The sequence below is a fragment of the Myotis nattereri genome (genome assembly GCF_964212035.1).
Source record: "Myotis nattereri genome assembly, chromosome: Y".
In the NCBI taxonomy this organism is placed as follows: domain Eukaryota; kingdom Metazoa; phylum Chordata; class Mammalia; order Chiroptera; family Vespertilionidae; genus Myotis; species Myotis nattereri.
This window is the reverse complement of record NC_138094.1, coordinates 20,368,659-20,390,916: the sequence shown is the minus strand read 5'-3', so window position 1 is coordinate 20,390,916 and position 22,258 is coordinate 20,368,659. Positions and strand designations below refer to the sequence as shown.

The 22,258-nt window shown below is 40.4% G+C and overlaps 1 protein-coding gene across 1 annotated transcript in view; it reads right to left on the bottom strand.

The window, feature by feature from the left end:
- Nucleotides 1-22,258, bottom strand: part of LOC308512369 (centriole and centriolar satellite protein OFD1-like) — a gene marked incomplete at both ends in the record, with an annotated part of 61,117 nt that overhangs the window by 2,957 nt on the left and 35,902 nt on the right. The window contains 5 exon segments of the mRNA XM_081082138.1: nucleotides 5,980-6,132; nucleotides 6,788-6,939; nucleotides 14,474-14,587; nucleotides 15,584-15,696; nucleotides 17,160-17,284. Coding sequence (XP_080938264.1) covers nucleotides 5,980-6,132; nucleotides 6,788-6,939; nucleotides 14,474-14,587; nucleotides 15,584-15,696; nucleotides 17,160-17,284 — 657 coding nt within the window.

Here is a 22,258-nt window from a genome sequence, read left to right as displayed (position 1 = left end):
CTCCCAAACTGAATTGCAATTGGCGAAAAAAAATTAAAAGACAGGAGGAGAGCCTAAGGGAGCTATGGAACAACATGAAACGAAACAACATGCGAATAATAGGTGTGCCAGAACAACAGAAAGAGGAACAAGACTTAGAAAACCTATTTGAAGAACTAATATCAGAAAACTTCCCTGAGGAGGGGAAGAAAAAAGAGTCACACAAGCACAGAGAGTCCCAAACAAGGTGACCTTAAAAGACCCACATCAACACACATCATAATTACCATGGCAAATGTTCAGGACAAAGAGAGAATCTTAAAGGCTGCAAGAGAGAGACGGAAAATTACATACAAGGGATCTCCCATTAGATTATCATATGATTTCTCAACTAAACACATCAGGCCAGAAAAGAATGGACGGAAATTTACACAGTGATGCAAAGCAAAGCAATGAATCCAAGAATACACTATCCAGCAAGACTATCATTCAAAATTGAAGGGGAAATAAGAAGCTTCACAGACAAAATAAGGCTAAGGGAGTTTATCAATACCAAGCCAGCAATGCAAGAAATGCTAAAGGGATCAGTGTAAAAAGAAGAAATAAAAAGCTCAGAAAGAAAACACACAGAAAAAATAGAAATGGCTACAAACAAGTACCTTTCAATAATAACTTCAAAGGTAAATGGACTAAATGCTCCAACCAAAAGACATCGAGTGGCTGAATGGATAAAAAGAAAAAACAAACAAAAAAAAAACAAACAAAAAAAAACATGACCCATACATTTGCTGTCCACAAGAGACTGACCTCAGAATCAGGGACTCACACAGACTGAAAGTGAAGGGATGGAAAAATATCTTTCAGGCAACTGGAAATGAAAATATAGCTGGGGTAGCAATACTTATATCTGACAAAATAGACCTCAAAGTGAAGGCCATAATAAGAGATAAGGGAGGCCACTTCATAATACTAAAGGATTGAATATACAGAGGATTTAACCCTGAAAAACATATATGCACTCAATACAGAAGCACCCAAATACATAAAAAAAAAAAACTCCTGGAAGATATCAAGGGAGAGACTGACAACAATACAATCATAGTAGGGGACTTTAATACACCACTGACATCACTGGATAAATCCTCTAGACAAAAAAAAAAAAAAAATGGTAAAGAAACAGCAATCCTAAATGACTCACTAGATCAGATGGACTTAATTGACATCTTCAGAACATTTCACCCCAAAGCCACGGAATATACGTTCTTCTCAAGTGCTCATCGGACATATTCAAAAACAGACCACATACTGGGTCACAAACAAAGTCTCCCCAAATTCAAGAAGATTGAAATCATACCAAGCATTTCCTCAGACCACAAGGGCATAATACTAGAAATAAACTAGAATAAAAACAACTCAACATTTTCAAACACTTAGAAATAAAAACACTTAGGAGCTGAATAGCATGTTATTAAATATTGATTGGGTTACCAATGAGATCAAAGAAGAAATTAAAAACATCCTGGAAACTACTGACAATGAAAACACAACAATCCAAAACCTATGGCACACAATGAAAGCAGTCCTGAGAGGGAACTTTATAGCTCTACAGGTCTATCTCAACAAACAAGAAAAAATGGTAGTAAATCATCTAAAACTACCTCTCAAAGAATAAGAAAGAGAGCAACAAGGAAAGCCCAGAAGGAGCAAAAGGAAGGAGATAATAAAGATTAGAGCAGAAATACATGACATAGAGACAAAAAAAACAATACGGAAAATCAATGAAACCAAGAGCTTGTTCTTTGAAAGGATAAACAAGATTGTTGAACCTCTAGTCAGGCTCACCAAGAAATAAAGAGAGAGGACCCAAATAAACAAAATCAGAAATGATAATGGCGAAATAACAACAGACCCCAGAGAAATACAAATGATTGTTAAAAAATACTATGGACAACTCCACTCCAACAAACTAGACAACCTGGAGGAAAAGGACATATTCCTAGAAACATACAACATTCCAAAACTCAATCAGGAAGAATCTAAAAATCTCAAAAGGCCAATAACTATGGAAGAAATTGAAGAGTCATCAAAAAGCTTCCAGCAAACAAAAGCCCAGGACCACACGGCTTCACAGGGGAGTTTTACCAAACATTCAAGGAAGAACTAAAACCTATCCTCCTCAGACTACTACAAAAAATTAAAGAGGAAGGAACACTTCCAAGCTCATTTTATGAAGCCAGCATCACCCTAATTCCAAAACCAGGTAAAGACAACACAATGAAAGAGAATTACAGGCCAATATCCCTCATGAACATAGATGCCAAAATCCTCAACAAAATCTTGGCAAATCAGATCCAGCAGTACATAAGAGAGATCATACACCATGAACAAGTAGGATTTATCCCAGGGATGCAAGGATGGTACAATATCCGCAAATCAATAAACATGATATACCACATAAACAAATTGAAAGAAAAAAACACACAGTCATATCAACTGATACAGAAAAAGCATTTGACAAAATTCAACACCCATTTTTGATAAAACCTCTCAGCAAGGTAGGAATAGAAGGATCATACCTCAACATAATAGAAGCCATATATGACAAACCCACAGCCAACAGCATACTCAATGGGCAAAAACTAACACCATTTCCCCTAAGAACAGGAACAAGACCGGGATGCCCACTCTCACCACTCCTGTTTGACAGTGTACTGGAAGTATTAGCCACTGCAATTAGACAAGAAGAAGAAGAAATAAAAGGCATCCAAATTGGAAAAGAAGAAGTAAAACTGTCTTTATTTGCAGATGATATGATATTATACATAAAAAAACCTAAATACTCCATCAAAAAACTATTAGACTTAATAAATGAATCTGGCAATGTAGCAGGATACAAAATTACTGCCAAGAAGTCTATGGCATTTCTATGCACCAATAGTGAACTTACCGAAAGAGAGACTTAAAAAGCAATCCCATTTACCATCGCACCAAAAAATACTAAGCTACCTAGAAATAAACTTAACTAAAGAGGTAAAAGACCTCTATTCAGAAAATATTCATGTTCTTGGATTGGTAGAATCAACATCATTAAAATGTCCATAATACCCAAAGAAATGTATAAATTCAAGGCACTTTCCATTAAAATACCAATGGCATATTTCACAGACCTAGAACGAACTCTCAAAAAATTCATCTGGAATAAAAAAAGACCCCAAATAGCTGCAGCGATCCTGAGAAAGAACAATGTAGGTGGGATCTCAATACCAGGTATCAAGTTGTATTACAAAGCCACTGTTCTCAAAACTGCCTGGTACTGGCACAAGAACAGACATATAGATCAATGGAATAGGACAGACAGCCCAGAAACGGGCCCGAACCAATATTCTCAATTAATATTTGACAAAGGAGGCAAGAACATACAATGGAGTCCAGATAGTCCCTTCAATAAATGGTGTTGGGACAATTGGGCAGATACATGCAAGAAAATGAAACTAGACCGCCAACTTACACCACACACAAAAATAAACTCAACATGGATAAAGGACTTAAATATACGACCAGAAACCATTAGAATATTAGAAGAATCCAAAGGCAACAAAATCTCAGACATATGCCAAAGCAATTTCTTCACCGATACAGTTCCTATGGCATTGGAAACTAAACAGAAAATAAACAAATGGGACTACATCAAAATAAAAAGCTTCTGCACAGCAAAGAAACTATCAACAAAACAACAAGAAAACCCACTGCATGGGAGAACATATTTGCCAATGTTATCACCGATAAGTTTTTAATCTCCAACTAGGGAACTCATACAACTTAATAACAGGGAGATAATCCAATCAAAAAATTGGCAAAGGACCTAAATAGACACCTTTCAAAAGAGGACATTCAGAAAGCCAAGAGACATATGAAAACATGCTCAAAGTCACTGAAATCATCCGAGTGATGCCAATCAAAACAACAATGAGGTACCACCTCACACCTGTCAGAATGGCTATCATCAACAAATCCACAAAACACAAGTGCTGGAGTGGATGTGGAGAAAAAGGAACACTCGTGCACTGCTGGTGAGAATGCAGACTGGGGCAGCCACTATGGAAGACAGTATGGAGTTTCTCAAAAAACTACAAATGGAACTCCCATTTGACCCTGTGATCCCACTTCTAGGAATATATCCCAAGAAACCAGAAACACCAATCAGAAAGAATATATGCACTCCTATGTTCATAGCAGCACAATTCACCATAGGTAAGATCTGGAAACAGCCTAAGTGCCCATCAGTAGATGAATGGGTTAAAAAACTGTGGTACATCTACACGATGGAATACTATGCTGCTGTAAAAAAGAAGGAACTCTTACCATTTGCAACAGAATGGATGGAACTGGAGAGCATTATGCTAAGTGAAATAAGCCGGTCAATGAAGGAAAAATACCACATGATCTCACTCATTTATGGATAATAAAGACCATTATAAACGTATGATCAAAAATAGATACAGAGGCAGAGCTGCCTCAAACAAACTGTCAAACTACAGCGGGAAAGCCGGGGAGGGCTGGGTGGCTGGAGAGGGGTGACAAGAGATCAGCTGAAGGATTTGTATGCATGCATATAAGCATAACCAATGGACATAAGACACTGGGGGTAAGCGAGGCCAGGGGATTGTCAAGGGCGGGAAAAAAAGGAGACATATGTAATACTCTTTATAATACTTTAAGCAATAAAACAATAAAAAATACTAAAATAAAAAATAAAATAAAATAAAATATCAGAGAGGAATGGAGAGGGAGAGATAGAAACATCAACAATGAGAATCATTGATTGGCTGCCTCCTGTACGTCCCTCACTGGGGATCGAGCCAGCAACCTGGGTTATGTGTCCAGACCAGGAATCAAACTGTGACCTTCTGACTCATAGGTCAACACTCAATCACTGAGCCATTCTGGTTGGGCTGAAAACTTTTTGAAATATACAGTAGGTCCTCGGGTTATATCGCGACATAATGCGATTTTCCCCGTTAAGTCGGAACCCACCTATAGAATCACCTACATCACTCACATGGAGCACATACACAGCAGTAATGAAGTGAAAGAGTAAAAAAAAAAAAAATAAATAAAGCAAGATAACAATTCCTGACCTTTACTTGTGGCAGATAATAAAAAACAAAGCACATATGTACATATGTCGAAATGACGGAACTTTTTTTTATTAACACTGTAAATGGGAGATAGTGATGTAACCGCAAAACAACATACATCGAGTTCAACATAACCCGAGGACTGCCTAAATATAATTTGAGTCCAAAACGTTGACTTTTAGATGTGAAATTTAGCAAGCACTCTAACTGTCCTGTGCGCATTCTCAATAGCCATAGTATTCTAGACTTATGTAATATATTAGAGGCCCAGTGCATGAAATTTGTGCACTCAGGGGGTCCCTCAGCCCGGCCAGAACCCTCTCACATTCTGGGAGCCCTCGGGGGATGTCCCACTGATCGCTTCGCGATGCTACAGAGGTGGGAGAGGCTCCCACCACCACCGCTGCGCTCGCCAGCCATGAGCCCTATGGGAGCGCACTGATCACCAGGATGCAGCTTCTGTATTGAGCATCTGTCCCTGGTGGTCAGTGCCCATCATAATGACTGGTCATTCTGCGGTTCAACCATTTGCATATTAGGATTTTATTATATAGAATTCATGTCTCAGATAGTACCAATCCATTTGTTTTTCATTGATAGCACTTTCATTCTTGTTCTGAAAATAATGAGATAGCTCCAATTTTACAAACCTTACCAATCAAGATCTGTTCACTCTTTGGCCCAAGCAAAGGAGATAACATTTTGTCAGAAGTGTAATATACATACGACTTGAGGCTCCATTTGAATTTTGGATTTCCTCTGCTGTTACCTTTTGTCTCCAACTCCTGTCCCAAGGTTTTCTAACAAACCACAGAAGCCCTCACATCCTCACATACAGACCACTGGTCCATAGCATCAGTACCTTATCCACCTTCTTCAGGTCTTGGTCCTTTTGGGTGATATGCATGTATTTCTTTAAAGCATATTCACCACAAACAGATTTGTCTTTCATTTCCTGAGCACTCACTTCTAATTCTTTCTCCATTTCCGTCTTGAAAGACTCTTCAATAATCTGCTGTAAATAGATGACCAGCAAAATAGGAGATACACATATACATTTTAAAAACACATAGTACTATAACTCTGTTTCTTTATGTGACATGTGCATGACAGAAAACTGTTTCATTCGTTGCTACTATCAAAGTGGCACAAATATATCATGTAATGAAGAACAGGAATTACTGTGCCTAAAGTGTCTGTGTTCCAGATCAAATGAGCCAGGAATTCAAGGAACATGATACAGAAGATTAATCTACGTAAGGTCCAGCAGGCATGAGAAGTAGCAGGGTAATCCATCTGCCTGGGACCAGAATCAGGACATAGAAAGTCAAAGACAATGAGGAGGGAGGAGGGCAGGGCAGCCTGAGGAAGCCACCAGATTGGCAGCCACCTCCCCCAGTTTCTTCTGGTCCTAGCCAGCTGACCTTGAAACCCCTTACACAGGGAAGTTCTACAGCAAAGCAGAGTCCATCTCCTTTCCGAGTGTGTTTTCAGGAACATGAGAATGCATGCTCACAGACTTGCAAAGCTCCCTTTTCCTATGAGACTCCTATTATGCCCATGTACAGCCCTTTTCAGTGGGCTTAAGCACAGGAGAGGATTGGGATGCCTGCAGCAAGCTTTTTAAAAGTTACCTACTAGCATGGAGAACTGAGCTATGCTTATTATACCTTTTCTCGATCCAGTTTTTCTAGTTTTCTCCGTTCTCTTTCCAAAGCTTTCTGTTCATTCTGCCTTCTTTCTTCTCTCAGCTTCTGTTCTTTCAGCAGGTTCCATATTCTTTCTTCTTCACTCTCTTCTCTAACTTCTTTCTCATCTGCACCTAAAGAGACAGAAAATAAAGAGCAGAGGCCCAGGGAGACTGCTCAACTCTCAGTTGATTGTGTTGGCCTGCTGATCCATCTTCATGGTCTCGCAGCCTCCAGCCCCACACCTGGCACAGCATCTGCCTTTTACTTTACTTAGATGAAAACAAGTCACCCTTGCCATGAACAACTTCAACTGTCCTCCTGCCACAACACATTTCCTTATCTTCCTCACCCCTTCTTCTGTACTCTGCCCTTCGCAAGCCTTGCATTTCTGCCTCTATCCTCAGTTGTAACTCTCTATTTAGGATTCTAACTTAAACATTAGTCTGTATTTATACAGCAGTTGTATAACTCTTCCCCTAATTCCCACAAAAGCAATCGAGCCTCTCCCGCCCAGAACAGTACAAAATTAGTACAAAACCAGCACCCCGCCCCTGAACCCCCCTAGTCATCTTACCAACATTTCCCACTTGCCCTGGGCCGATCCCTTCCTGGAGTTTTAGCTATTACCTCTGCCCTGATCATTCTCACATCTTTTTCTCTAGCACAGATCTCTCCCCGAGTCTCATCCGCATTTCTGGCCAGTTCCCTACCATCAACACTTGGAAATCCCACAGCATCAGCTTCAGACCTGAAGTTATCATTCCTGTCCCTTTTTATCATGCCTTTCTACACTACATTCACTCATCCACCAGGGCTTACAGGCTCTAACTCCCCCAGATACTGCAATGAGACTACCTCTCACCTTTTACCTGGACAGCTGAGCTGAAATAACCTAATCAATGTGCTCACCCTGACATCAGTCTCTCTGCCTTCAAGCAACCACCATCAGCAGCACCGTTCATTTCCTGAAAATAAGACCTGGATTTCTGTTGCTGTCTCTGCTCTGGTGGTGTCCACACCTTCTTTCCGGACTGACCTGAAATAGTACACTACTTCTGCACTGGGAACACTGCACCTCCAGCAGCAGACTCATGCTACCTGGGTATATTTGTGCCTCCCTTGCTCTGTGCTTTGCTTTCAATCTCTCCCTAACCTAATACTCACTTCCTCCCACCTCTCCCACACAACCCCACCACTGAGCAAGCGCCCAGGACCCTGAAAAAAGAGATAAACGAACAGAAGAATATACCATGTTCATGGACTGGTAGAATTAATATCATTAAAATGTGCCTACTATCCAAAGCAATCCTTAGATTCAATGCAATCACTATTAAAATGCCAAGTGCATATTTCACAGATCTAGAAATATGCAAAAAATTTATATTTGCATATAAATTTGAATGTTCTGAACATTCAAATGAGATACAGAACACTGAAAAAGACCCCAAAATAGCCACAACATTCGTTTTTGTTTTTGTGTTTGTTTTTTGTTTTTCGGTATAGCAAAGGCGGAGATTTGTTAAAGAACAAGTACAGACTCCAAAGTAGGGAGGGGGAAAGAGTACCACAGAACAGACTCCCACATAGGGAGGGGGGTAGGGTCCCCTAGCCTCAACATTCTTGAGAAAAAGGAACAAATGAGACTACATTGAACTAAAAAAACTTCTGCAAAGCAAAAAAAAAAATCAGCATCAAAATGAAAAGGGAATCCACTGTATTGGAGCACATATTTGCCAATAATACATATGGTAAGGGGTTAATTTCCAAAACACATAAAGTACTCCTATAATCCACCAAAAGAAAAACAACCCCATTAAATGTGGACAGAAAATCTAAATAGATACTTCTCCAAAGACAACATACAAATGGCAAGAGACATGAAGATAGGCTCAATGTCACTAATTATTAGAGAGATGCAAATTAAAATGACAATGAGGTGCCACTGCAAACCAGCCAGAATAGCAACCATTAATAAGTCATACAATAAGTGCTGGTGAGGTTGTGGATAAGAAGGAACCTTAGCACACTTCTGGCTAAGGAATACAAGATACAGCCACTAAGAAAAACAGTATTCCTAAAGTGACACCTCTCCACCACCACATTTACACAGTATTTTGTACCTGCCTTCTCACAACCACATGAATCTGTTTGTTCTACATCTATTGTTCCAGGCTTTATTTGTCTATTACCTGTAGCTCAAAGCAAAAGTCCTCACCTGTCACAGGTTTAACTCAATGTCAATCCCACAGATGGCTATGCTTGCCTTTCTCCTCTGGCTCTGGAAGAGCCTAAACTTTTGTAGGCTACACTTTCCCCCCAGCAATGCTAAGAGACAAATTCATAGGTTCACCAAAGGATTTTGAAGGTTTTTGCTAACAGGACAGAAACAACACAGTCATTTCGGACTCATACTCCTGGTCATGAAATTCAAATACCAGAGGAGGCAGTTCATCATTTTCACAGGCAGAAATGCAATCTTCTTCTTGCTTGCAGACCTAAATGCCATCACTTTATCACATGGAATAGCAATCTCAAAATAGAAATGCTGTTTGGTTGCTGACTTTAAACAATAAAGAAGAAAAAAGGACTATATCTTTGCTGTGCATTGCATAACAACATTTCGTTCAACAGACCACATATATGACAGTGGTCCCATCTTCTCTCTATATAAAAGTCCAAGCAACGGTTAAGACTGGCCGGTAGCTATGATGTGCACTGACCACCAGAGGGCAGATGCTCAAGGCAGAATCTGCTCCCTGGTGGTCAGTGTGCTCCCATAGCCAAGCTCCCATGACCAGACAACTTCCCATGGTTGCTCCCGCGACCCCACCCCTGCCAGTAGGCCCCGATCAGGAGTGGACAAGATGGCCCTGTTCACCAGCCAGGCCAAGGGACCCCCCAAAATCATGCACCAGGCCTCTGGTAAGATTATAATGGAGCTGAAAAATCACTACTGTCTAAGTGGTGTGGCTATCACCACATGGTAATGTAATACAATGCATTACTCCCGTGTCTATGGAGATGCTAATGTAAACCAACCCACTGTGCTGCCAGTCATATAAAAGTACAGCACATACAACTACGTCTAGTACCTAATACTTAATAAATATAATAAAGGACCATGTCACTGGTTTATGTATTTACTACACTACCCTTTTAATCACTGTTTTATAGTGGTTTTTTTTTTTCTAATGATAAAGAAAAGTGTGCTGTGAAACAGCATCCCATGTTATATGGGCAGCAACTTCATATACCTCATGTTTATTACATCTCTCGATGGCGTCATTTTCTCCTGTGCTTGATTTAATCTTGTTTTGTACAGTAACATGCTGTATGTGCTTGTACCGGAGGGGCAATAGGCTACCTGGATGTACAGGAGGCTGTACCACCTAGATTTACAAAAGTGCACTCTGATGTTCACACAACAATGAATTCCCGAAGGACACATTTCTTAGAATATATACCTGCTATTAAATGGTGCATGACTGTACTTGGTAGCTACCTAATTAGTATTTCCACTGGACATCTCAAAGATATCAAGTTTTGGATTTTTTCACTTCCCTTTGTATCCAAACGAAGAGGGGAAATGATGATTATAAGAGAATTTTTCAATGATCAATGTAAACATTACTTAAGAATAATTTTAAAAGCCATTGTTATAATTTTCATTCTATCTCTGAGATAGAACACCTATGAACTCAGTTGGTTTCCTTTATTGTATTATTTTTATTTCCTACTCACCCAGGTCTCTGCGAAACAACCTATCACAGCCACTCTTGGGTGGCCACTGCCCCTACTCAGTATCTATCCCATCAGAGGTCTTGGTGATGGCTAGCTGACTGCTGACTTTCCCACTAGAAGCTCCATGAAGAAAGGGCTTGGGTTGTCCCACTGCAGTATGCCCAGCACCCAGCACACAGGAGGTGTTTGTTTTTCTTTTTTCACAATTAAATCAATGAGGTGATATTGGGTGATAGAGTTTTCATATATGAAGTGAAGGTTCTCAATGAAGTCTCGCTGAATGAGTGCTTTACAGGATGGTGTACCCTGGAATCAGTGAGAACAATCCTTTCAAAGTCTTGTTTCCTTTGGCAATTCCTCATCTCCCTGAGTATGCTGACTTGAACCAAGAAACTACTTACAAGAGGCGTTGAACATGATAGTCCCATCCAAACACTGGAAAAACAAGAGGTGGTTTTACTTAAGAAATCTCCTTTCAAGCTTGAGGCTTAAACTCTTTAGTTCAAGGAGAAAAAGATCTGGCTGGAGTATGAGACAAAGCTCTAATCTCCCCCTAGAGCTTTCCTCCCTGATTCCACACAGGGGAGGGAAGTGTGTAAATTAGAGACAGTAAGAAGAAAGAGAAAGTGGGCCAGACAAGTTTGATGACGAGTTTTCCTCCAATGTCATCAGCTCTTCTGAAAACTGAAATATAAAGGTTCTTCTGTCCTTATTTTTTTTTTTAAAGACATGAAGGAAACAAAGAATTATTAACATACTACAATCACATTGAAGATGTATATGGGTATTAACCGCCATTTCAATTTTATACTATGATTTCCCAAAATGGAATGGTTTCTGAAGAACTGTCTTAAGCAAAAAGGTAACTGCTTTGTCAGACTATGGACAAATAAGAAAAATACAATCTTCCAAAACTCAATCAGGAAAAATCAGAAAACCTGAATAAGCCAGTAAGTACTGATGGAATTGAAGCAGTAATTAGATAACTTCCAGCAAACAGAAGTCCTGGTCCAGATGGCTTCATAGGGAAGTTTTATCAAACATTCAAAGAAAAACTAATACCTAATCTCCTCAACTATTCCAAATATCCAAGGGAAAGGAACACTTTCTATGAGGACAGCATTACCCTAATCCCAAATCCAGATAAAGCCACTACAAAGAAAGAGAATTATCCCCGATGAATACAGACCCTAAAATCTTCAACATAATTTTAGCAAATGAGATCCAGCAATACATTAAAAAGACCATACATCATGACCAAATGGCATTTATTCTAGGAATGCAAGGCTGGTACAATATCCACAAATCAATAAATGTGATATATCACATTAACAGACTGCAACACTCAAAAATCACATGATCATTTCAATCAATGCAGAAAAAGCATGACAAAATCCAACACCCTTTTTTGATAAAAACTTTCAGTAAAGTAGAAATAGATCATATCTCAACATATTAAAAAGCCATATATTACAAACCTACAGCCAATATCATACTCAATGGCTAAAAACTAAAACCATTTTCCCTAAGAATAGGAAGACAGGGATGCAACATAACAGGATATAAAATTAACACCCAGTAAACTATGGCATTTTTATATACCAATATTGAACGCTCAGATAGAGAAATAAAAGAACAATCCCAATTAGCACTGCAACAACAACAAAAAATTGAGACTTATGAATAAACTTAACCAAAGTGGTAAAATACCTATACTCAGAAAACCATAGCACATTGAAAAAAGAGGTAGAAGAAGATATAAACTAGAGGAAGAATATACCATGTTCATAGATTGGCAGAAATAAATACCATCAAAATGTCCATACTACCCAAAGCAATCTTTAGGTTCAATGCATACCTATTAAAATACCAATGGCATATTTCACAGACTTAGAAAAATACTCTAAAAATTATACCAATAAAGACCTCAAAAGCTGCAGCAAGCTTGAGAAAGAGAAAAGTTGGAGGAATAACAATACTAGATATCAAGTTATACTAGAAAGCCACTGTAATCAAAATAGCCTGGTACTGGTACAAGTATCGCATACAGAGCAATGGAACAGAACTAAGAACCCAGAAATTGACCCACACCACTATACTAAACTAGTATTTGACAAAGGAGGCAAGAGCATACAATGGAGCAGAGGCAGTCTCTTCAAGAAATGGTGTTGGGATAATTAGACAGAGATATGCAAAAACATGAAATAAGACCAACTTACACCATACACAAAATAAACTCAAAATGGATAAAAGACTTAAATTTAAGTTGGGAAACCATAAAAATCCTAGAAGAAATCACGGGCACCAAAATCTCAGCCATCTTACACAGCAACATGTTTATGGATACAGTGCCTAGGGCAAAGGAAACTAGGAAGGAAATAGACAAATGGGGCTACATCAAAATAAAAAGCAGCTGCACAGCAAAAGAAACCATCAAGAAAATAACAAGATCCCTGACTGGTTTGGCTCAGTGGATAGAGCGTTGACATGTGGACTGAAGGGTCCTAGGTTCGATTCTGGTCAAGGGCATGTACCTTGGTTACAGGCACATCCCCAGTGGGGGGTGTGCAGGAGGCAGCTGATTGGTGTTTCTCTCTCATCGATGTTTCTAACTCTCTATCTCTCTCCCTTCCTCTCTGTAAAAAATCAATAAAAGTATTTTTTTAAAAAGAAAATAACAAGAGAGTCTACTGCATGGGAGAACATATTTGCCAATGATACATCCAATAAGGAGTCAGTTTCCAAAATATATAGAGAACTCATACAATTTAACAAAAACAAGGTAAACAGTCCAATTAAAAAATGGGCAAAGGACATAAATAGACACTTCTCCAAAGAGGACATACAGAAAGCCAAGAGACATATGAAAAAATTCTCAAAGTAACTAATCATCTGGGAAATGCAAATCAAAACAACAATAAGGTACCAGCTCACACCTGTCAGAGTGGCTATCATCAAGAAATCAAATGACAGCTGTTGGCGAGGATGTGGAGAAAAGTACACTGCTGGTGGGAATGCAGACTGGTGTAGCTACTGTGGAAAACAGTATAGTTTCCTCAAAAAATTCAAAATGGAACTCCCATTTGACCCAGTGATCCCACTTCTAGAAATATATTCTAAGAAACCCAATGCACTCATTAGAAAGAATAAATGCACCCCTATGTTCATAGCAGCACAATTTACAGTAGCTGAGATTTGGAATGAGCCTTAAGTGCTCATCAGCAGATGAGTAGATAAAAAAACTATAGTACACTTACACAATGGAATACTGTGTGGCAGTAAAAAAGAAAGAACTCTTACCATTTGCAACAGCATGGATGGACCTGGAGAACATTATGCTAAGTGAAGTAAGCCAGTCAAAGAAAGATAAGTATCACATGATCTCCCTCATGTGTAGAATCTAATGAACAAAATAAACTGATGAACAAAAATAGACCCAGAGACATAAAAGCATGGAACAGACTGTGAAACCTCAGAGGGAAGTCAGGGGAGGGGAGGTGGGTAGGAAAAGCTCAATCATTGAACTTGTATGCATATATGCATAATGAGTGAACACAAATAATGGGATGGTGAGGGCCTGTGTGTGTGTGTGGGGGGGGGGGGCGGGCGTGTGCCAGGAGCAGGCTGGAAGAGGTCAATGGGGGAAAGAAGGGGACTTCTGTAATAGTTTCAACAATAAAGATTTTTTTTTTAAAAAAGCCACTGTTGGGGAAGATTAATGAGAAGCAACTCCTTTAATTTTCTCCTCTTTACATGTTCAAATTTATTTCAGAAATGTATTAACAATGGCAATACTCAACTCTAAGACTTTGAATAATTTATGCTTATAAAGGTCCTCCCTCAATAAATGAAATAACTCACTAGGAACAGGCTGGCATTTAGTAGCTATCATACTATCTGTAGTTACAACCAAGGAAAACTTACTTGGGTAATGAGAGGAGATAGGTCTGGCAGGAGGAGCACCCAAGGCAGTTCCCAAGAGAGGCATGTCACCAGCAGGATGGAGGCCATTCACTTCAAACTGTATCGGCATGTCTGCTGCATCTATAATAGGTACAAATGAGTGTCCCAGGAGTCCTTAACAACAGCAAAAGAAGGCAGGGCAGTATGGGGGTAACTTTGGCTGCGCTCAAGTCTCAGCCAAAGCAACCAAGCCAGATCTTTTCCTACAGAATTAATCCTAAGACTTTCAGCATACCACTTGACAATCTATTTGCTTCTCAAAGTGTTATTACACTTAAAAGAATTAGATTTGTTTCCAAAACTAGATTTATAACCCAACAGGAAAGTGACAGAATTCACCTGACTTGCTGATAATTATATGAACTCCATTTAGATAGTAAAGCCTTAACAAAATTGTTAAAAAGTTAGTTGCAAAGAATTTACCAATTTTACTAAGCTCTTTCATTTAACTGTTCAAAGTAGAGTACTTTCAGATTTGACAATGAAGCTCACAATGCAAAACTACAGATTATATACAAATATAAAGATTTCCTAGGCTAGAGAGAACCTTAGAGCTGACTGACTTCTATATCCTAATTTTATACTTAAGCAGTATGCTCCCAGAGAACAATCTAAGGCAGAGCCAGAGCCAGGCCTCCAGTTTTCAGATAAGGAAGCTAATATACTTCCACCTCCACTCATTCACTAAGAATGAGGTTTCTACATCTGATGCAGTCATCAGAATCTGTATAACTTAAATAACTTAGCATCTTCTTATTCCATAAAAAGAAAAAAAAATTAAGAATCAGGTATTTTAATCTGAGGCAATCCCAAACTTGGTAAATTAAGTTAAGGGTTCACTTGTGAGCTTAGCTCCAACTTTGAAATTATTGGTTATCTTGAAAATTAAAAAAAAGTAACACTCAAATAGACCCATCAAAATCTGTGATATAAAAAAGGTAATACATCTGTATCCATGTTTTTATCACAAAATACAAATGTTGTAATTTTTAAGGCCTTTGATTTAACAATGGATATATTTCACCAAGACTTAGCTTTCTACATTTTCAACTGTTAAAAACTGGTACTTACATTTAAACTTACGTTCAAAAGATGATCCAAATTCCTCATTATCCTCAAAAGATAGTTCATCCACATTTGAAAATTTATGTCTGTCTTGAACTCCAGTTTGTCTTTGATAAAGACTGGGTTGAAAGAATAAAATTCATGAGTGTGAAGTTGTAATAAGGTAAAACCAAGAGCACAGGGCTAAGAAAAGCCTTTGTGACTCTGGAAAAGGCTCTAGAGCAGTGGTTCTCAACCTTCCTAATGCCGCGACCCTTTAATACAGTTCCTCATGTTGTGGTGACCCCCAACCATAAAATTATTTTCGTTGCTACTTCATAACTGTAATTTTGCTACTGTTGAGAATCGTCATGTAAATATCTGATATGCAGGATGTATTTTCATTGTTACAAATTGAACATAATTAAAGCATAGTGATTAATCACAAAAACAATATGTAATTATATATATGTTTTCCGATGGTCTTAGGCGACCCCTGTGAAAGGGTCATTTGACCCCCAAGGGGTCTCGACCCACAGGTTGAGAACCGCTGCTCTAGAGAATGAACTGTGCTCTGTGAAAATGAAAGCTGTCCTGCACTGGGCACGCTCCATGCAACTGGCATCATTCCAAGTAATCAAGACATTAGCTTGGGCACTCTGCAGAACCACCTTACACTGTGAGGCAGGTATTATATTGCTGACAAGAAATAATGTGGCACTCTCAATGCTTTTATATTTTCAAGAACCACAAAACGTTTTTGAAAAGAACAAATTCTGCACAGCATCAGTATGAGTCAGCTGAAGATGCAAAACTACAAGCCCCATGTGCATCCAAGTGCCCTAACTCCCACATGGGTGTGCTGTTTCTCCTCTTGGCTTTATCATGAGAAAGCAATATAAATAAATGCACATTACACGCATTAGGACCATGATGGACACATGTGGCAGTTTTCAACTCTGTACACTGGGAGTGAATCAAAATATGCAGACAGATGTCCAGCCTGGAGCCCAGAACTAAGGAGTCAGAGTGCCGTCCATATGGATCAAGCACAGACAGGAGTCTCCTATGCGCCTCAATCCCAGCCTGGGTGACCCGCCACCCAACTTCTACATACGCCATTCTACTTCAGCAATCAGACCCTACAACCCACTACCAATTCAGTATTTATCTCAACAGACAAATTAGACTTTTGTTTGGACTAAATGCCCAAATATTTTTTAACTGACTTATTTTTTTTGAAGGACTTTAAAATTAAAATGTGTGAAACTACTTCAAGTTTAAAAATAAACTGAATTTGCTTTTGTAGATTTTGTATGTTGCTTTTTTATTTCTATAAACCAAGTCTATTCATAGAACTATGAAAATGCTTACTGCTACCATAGTGCACTGTGTACACATCAGGTTTAGCAAACAAGGAAAAATTAATTATTTGCTAAAAGGAATTTTCCCCAAATAATTCAGATGATTCTTGAAGATTACACATCATCTTACAATCTGATTCTACACTCCACATGGTCTTGAGCGTCACTTTAAAACAACGCAAAGTCAGGGCCATTCAGCTAACCAGACTTGGCTGGGCCAATCAGAATGTGGAACTTACTTGGCTTTCTGCTCCAGAAGGCTTGAGAGTGAATGGATGGAAAGGCTGTGCCTAGATTCAGTTGCTGAAGGCGGGAGCATTCTTTCAGGACAAGGACTGGGAAAAGCAAAGGACTGGGATTGGTCCAGACCTAAAGGGCAAAAGGTATCAGGACAAGAGTATTACAAATTACACAGTGAAAACAGCAACATGGTTCCCAAGGAGTTTAATTTGAAAAGAAATTCTATTATCCTTGCAAATAGTTGAGTATGATGTATAACTGACCCACATTATTAAGGATTCAGCATTAATAATAAAACTAATCAGCAGTAAGGGAAAAGCCATTGATTACCATTCTCTGAACACGTCTGCATGTCAAGCAAAATGCTGAACTTGCTCTAACCCGTTGCCTCCCACAATGTTATGTCACAGGGGAGAAGTCTCTGGTAAGCAGGCAACCATAGGTGCAGTGAGGATGAAGCTACTCAGGCTAAAGATTTCCCAGGTACAGCAAGCATAGACTTCTCCTCCTTCTTGCTCTCTACAGCTCACTCACTCGTACTCAGATAAAAGGACCATGAAAGTCCTGAAACCCTTTCTGCAGAAGCTTACCTACATGAGTGGAGGCAGACTCTTAGATGCTAGTGGGCTTCTAGCAACAGAATACCGAAGAAAGCTTTTTCTAAGCAATCAATCTCTTGCTCTAGCTCTTTCATTCTTGCCTTGGTGTGATTACAAACTAAAGATCAGAAATGTGGGAGCAAACAACTGTGCTTGTATTTGGATGATTTATGATCCTTGGTGTAACTGTCTCTCCCATCAGCTTTTCCTGTTTGAGATGATTTTTTTCAAGAAATCCCTGCTTGTTTCACCAGTAGGAGACACCATAAATCTGCTGGCAGAATGATGAAACAGAGATGGCTTTGGCTGGGGGCTAAATGAAAATAATGTGACCAATGAGCAGGAAAAAAAATTCAAATATGCTTGATATTTTTTTTAAATGAAGAGAGAGGTATTAATAAGAACAAATATGCACACTAAACAATTTCTGAAGCCAATTCTTATTTATTAGCATTTTTTTGAGAGCTTTATGTACCAGTTATAACTTCACAGACCTTGTTTTTAGGCCTTTTTTTTAGTCCTCATTTAAAGATGTATTTTCCATTGAAGAGTGAAAGGGAAGAGTAGAGGAATAGGGAGAAGAGAAACACTGATGTGAGAGACACCTCAACTTGGCCTCCCACATGCACCCCCAACCAAAGATGGTGAGAAAACCCACAACTGAGGTATATGTGGTTGACAGGAATGGAACCCACCATCTTTTGGTCTGCAAGCCATCGCTCTAACCACTGAACAAAATTAGCCAGAGCTAGGCCTTCCTTCTTAATGCATGATATTATTTCACAACCCAGGATCCACAATCATATTCATAAATTTGGTAACAAAGCCTAAGCAGACCTGAATTCACTGTTGATAAACTTTACCTGAACTGATGCAAATCCATTCATTACCTTTATTTATTCTACCCAGCATGGATAGTCACATATTTGACTGCAAACATGGTTCACTAAAGGATGCTGCCCCAGAACTCCCAGGGCTGTGGCAAAACCACTATAGGGCCCAATCTATCTATGCTAATATAAGTTTATGTGGTTGTTAAGCCCTCACGCCGCAATGCCCTCATGCCCATCACATCCATCATCAGGAGGCTGCGTGCACAGGTGGGCGCAGACTTGATGCTGTGTGCACGGAGGTGGGGCCTGGCAGCTAGCTCCACATGGCGTGGCCTGGGGTGCCGCAGTCTTTTTGCATCAAAGGTTCAGGAATTTGGAGAAGGGGCTGACACATAAATGGATACACTGGACAAGAAGTATAAATTTGGAAGGCATGGGGGAAAGCCAGGCGGAAACCAGCTCTCTAGTGGAGTGGCTTGCCGAATTTCTGGACCCATGGCTTTTTATTTACACATTTTGCCCTTTAGCAAAATAAACACACATATCAAAGGTCAGGTTTGATAAACAGGAAAAAATTATCAGGTTAGAGGAACTGCTTTTGGCCTTTCCTCTAGCAGCAGGTAATAATTTGCAGATTTTCAGCCCTGCTGAATATAGAAGCCCATCAGCCTTCTGGTGAACTTCTCGCATTTATTATGACCTGCTGGTCTTAGCTTCTAGCACTGGTGGTCCCGAGGCTTTACATGCCTGCAGGCAGGGACCCTACTCCAGCCTACCTCTTTGGGGCAATTCATCCAGGAGCCTACATCTTTGGGGCGATCTATCGTGGGGCTCCAGAACTGAGAGGGCACAGGCCAGGCTGGGGGGCCCCTTCCGCCTGACTGCAGGAATTTTGTGCACCAGGCCTCTAGTCGATAATAAAAACATAATGTGCTAATTAGACCGGACAGCCGAATGACCTTCCAGACATCCTTCTGGACAACCTTCCAGACAAAGCCACAGCTGCGAGGTCTGAGGCGAGCCACCGAAGGTGAGTGCACAAATTTCATGCATCAGGCCTCTAGTTTTCAGATAAGGGTATGAGGACCTGCAGCCACAACAAGACTAACAACTCTGCTCCTCCCACATTACACCTGGGGAGCTAAGGCTAGGTCATACAGGTAGGGAGGTGTACAGATGCTGGGACTCCCTAAGCAAAACCTGAACATGCATAGCCAGTCTTGTGGCCACTACTCTCCAGCAATGCCTCCAGGGCAATGCATGTGTTTGAAAAGGTTCCATCCTCAAACTATTCATCTTTCGAGATCACTGTGATTTCAGCTGTGGGCAGTTTAGCAAATAGGCGTGAGAGAAAATAAGGAACAGGGAAGGAGTCAAGAGATAAAAATGAAACTAGCGTGGAAGATGGGAAAAGGAACTGAGGAGGAGTGAGTACAAATAGGAACTGAGGAAGGCTCCAGGCCAGGAAATGTGGAAACCAGTTCAACTGCTAACACACAGAAACTTTCTTTTTGAGCTTTGTATCTCAGCTTCAGTACACCTGTTATGAAGAAGAGGCAGGCAGTATGCATCCTCAGGGCAAACATGCAGTAACATGATAGCAGTAATCCTTCTGAGTATTTGATGTGTTGCAGGCACTCAACTGAGAGCCATCTCATTTTGCCTTCTTCACCATGGCAAAGTAGATATTCATATCCCCATTGCAAATGAGGAAACTGAGGTCCAACTGTAGCTGGAGAAATCACTGGGTCAAATTTTTCCGACTTTAGTGGTAGTGGGTGGCTCTTGCAGTATCTTTAGAAAAAGACTTTTCTAAGACTCCCATGGGAGAATGAATGTATTTTATTGGTGTGTAATTATATTTTCTGGTCTGCAGGGTTCAATGTCCCTTAGCCTAGTCCTGAAAAGAGTGCAGACGGGGCTCCAGCAGAATCAAAGAGTAGGGCCAGTATCCAGAGTGTCCATTCCATGGTGGAGCAGGGCATGATTTAGTGTCAGGCTACATTTAGTACATCAGTACACTGTGTGAAGTCTACATGGCTGTGGGTCACAGGGTGAGTAGAGGGAGGTAAGAAGACCATAAGCTGGGAATCTGAGGTGAGCAGCGAGAGAGAGGGGCTTCTTTGTTCAGGAGCTTAAAAATTAAATATTCCTGTACTTGCGGTGGCATGCCTATTTCTGGCTACTGACTTATTCCCTGGTGTGACTGACTAACAGATAAGCAACATCCCACGTCATGCAGACCTCACTGGGCATGGGTCCATTGTCTAGTGCCTTCCCACAGTGATCTTTAGGTAATAAACTTGGAGACTATTAACTGCAATTCCCTGGCAAAGCTGTATAAATGGCATGTCTCTATTACCTAATCTTCCTTTTACTCCTTCCCTGTTAATAACCAGGTTATTATAATGGTTATCACAAAGAAGTTAAATGTGTCCAACCAAGGTTAATCAGTAACTTCAAAATTGAGGTGCAAAAACATAAACACTGTATATAATCAATGTGATATATACTAACCTCTATCTAAAGCAACTGAATGACAGGTCCACCAGTCACTCTGACATGTACTGATACCAGGGGGCAGACACTCAACACAGGAGCTGCCCCCTGGTGGTGAGTGCGCTCCCACAGGGGGAGTGCCGCTCTGCTGACTGACCTGTTCCTGGAGGCCCACCAGCCAGCAGCAGTAGCCACTCACTCCCTCAGTAGTCCTGCAGGTCCAATCTCTAGAGAACAGGCCAGGCACCAACAGACCAGTACCACTAGCACAGGGCCACTAGCCTCCTGAAAGTTGGCCTCAGGCACCGCAGCTGCTTCCCCTCCCTAGACACTCTGCAAGGAAGAAATCTTGACAATCCCTGGGAACGTCAGGGACAGATCTGGATCCTGGGCAGGCAAGGGCATCCCACCACCTGCCCAAAGGGCAGATTGCGTTCTCCCCCTACCGCCCCTCCATCCCATACCCTTTGGGACAGGCGCCAGATGCAGGCAAGCGCCACTGCGCCACTGCAGCAGACGAGCTTCTCCTGATCAGGACTGACTGGGCGTGAGCCTGTGGCAGGTGCAGCAGGATCAGGATGAGCCAGAGTGGTAGGCAGTAGCAGCAGGTGGCGCTGGACTGCCAGTTTCAGCACAATCCCCACAGGCCACACTGAGGGACCCCACCCATGCACAAATTCATGCACCAGGCCTCTAGAGTGACATAAGTCACCCTGCTTCTCACATATTTTACTCATTTCTCAAGGAACACGTAAAAACCCTGAAGGGTCAGATTGATCTTATTATCAAGGTAACAAATATAAAAGAAAAACCAAGGTCCATGAATTTGGGAACCTCTGTGCCATTACACCTTTCTTATTTGGGGTACAAGGCTCTTCCAAGCCAAAGGAACCTATAAAAGCAAGTCACGTTAGCTGATGACTGACTGGTTGGTATTCCTGAAATGGACAGAGTTTTTACTTCTAAGATGACATATTTCTATGGCTTTTCCCCTACTATGAGAATTACTGAAACTTCAGTAGTGATCATTACATTTCCATATATACTGGAAGTTTTACACATACACATTTGTAAGTTAAAAATCTCTCTAACCTGTCTCAATCTGCTTCAGTTGCAATTTTAAATCAGCCACCTGCATAGTTAACCTCCTTACAGAAGCATCATAAT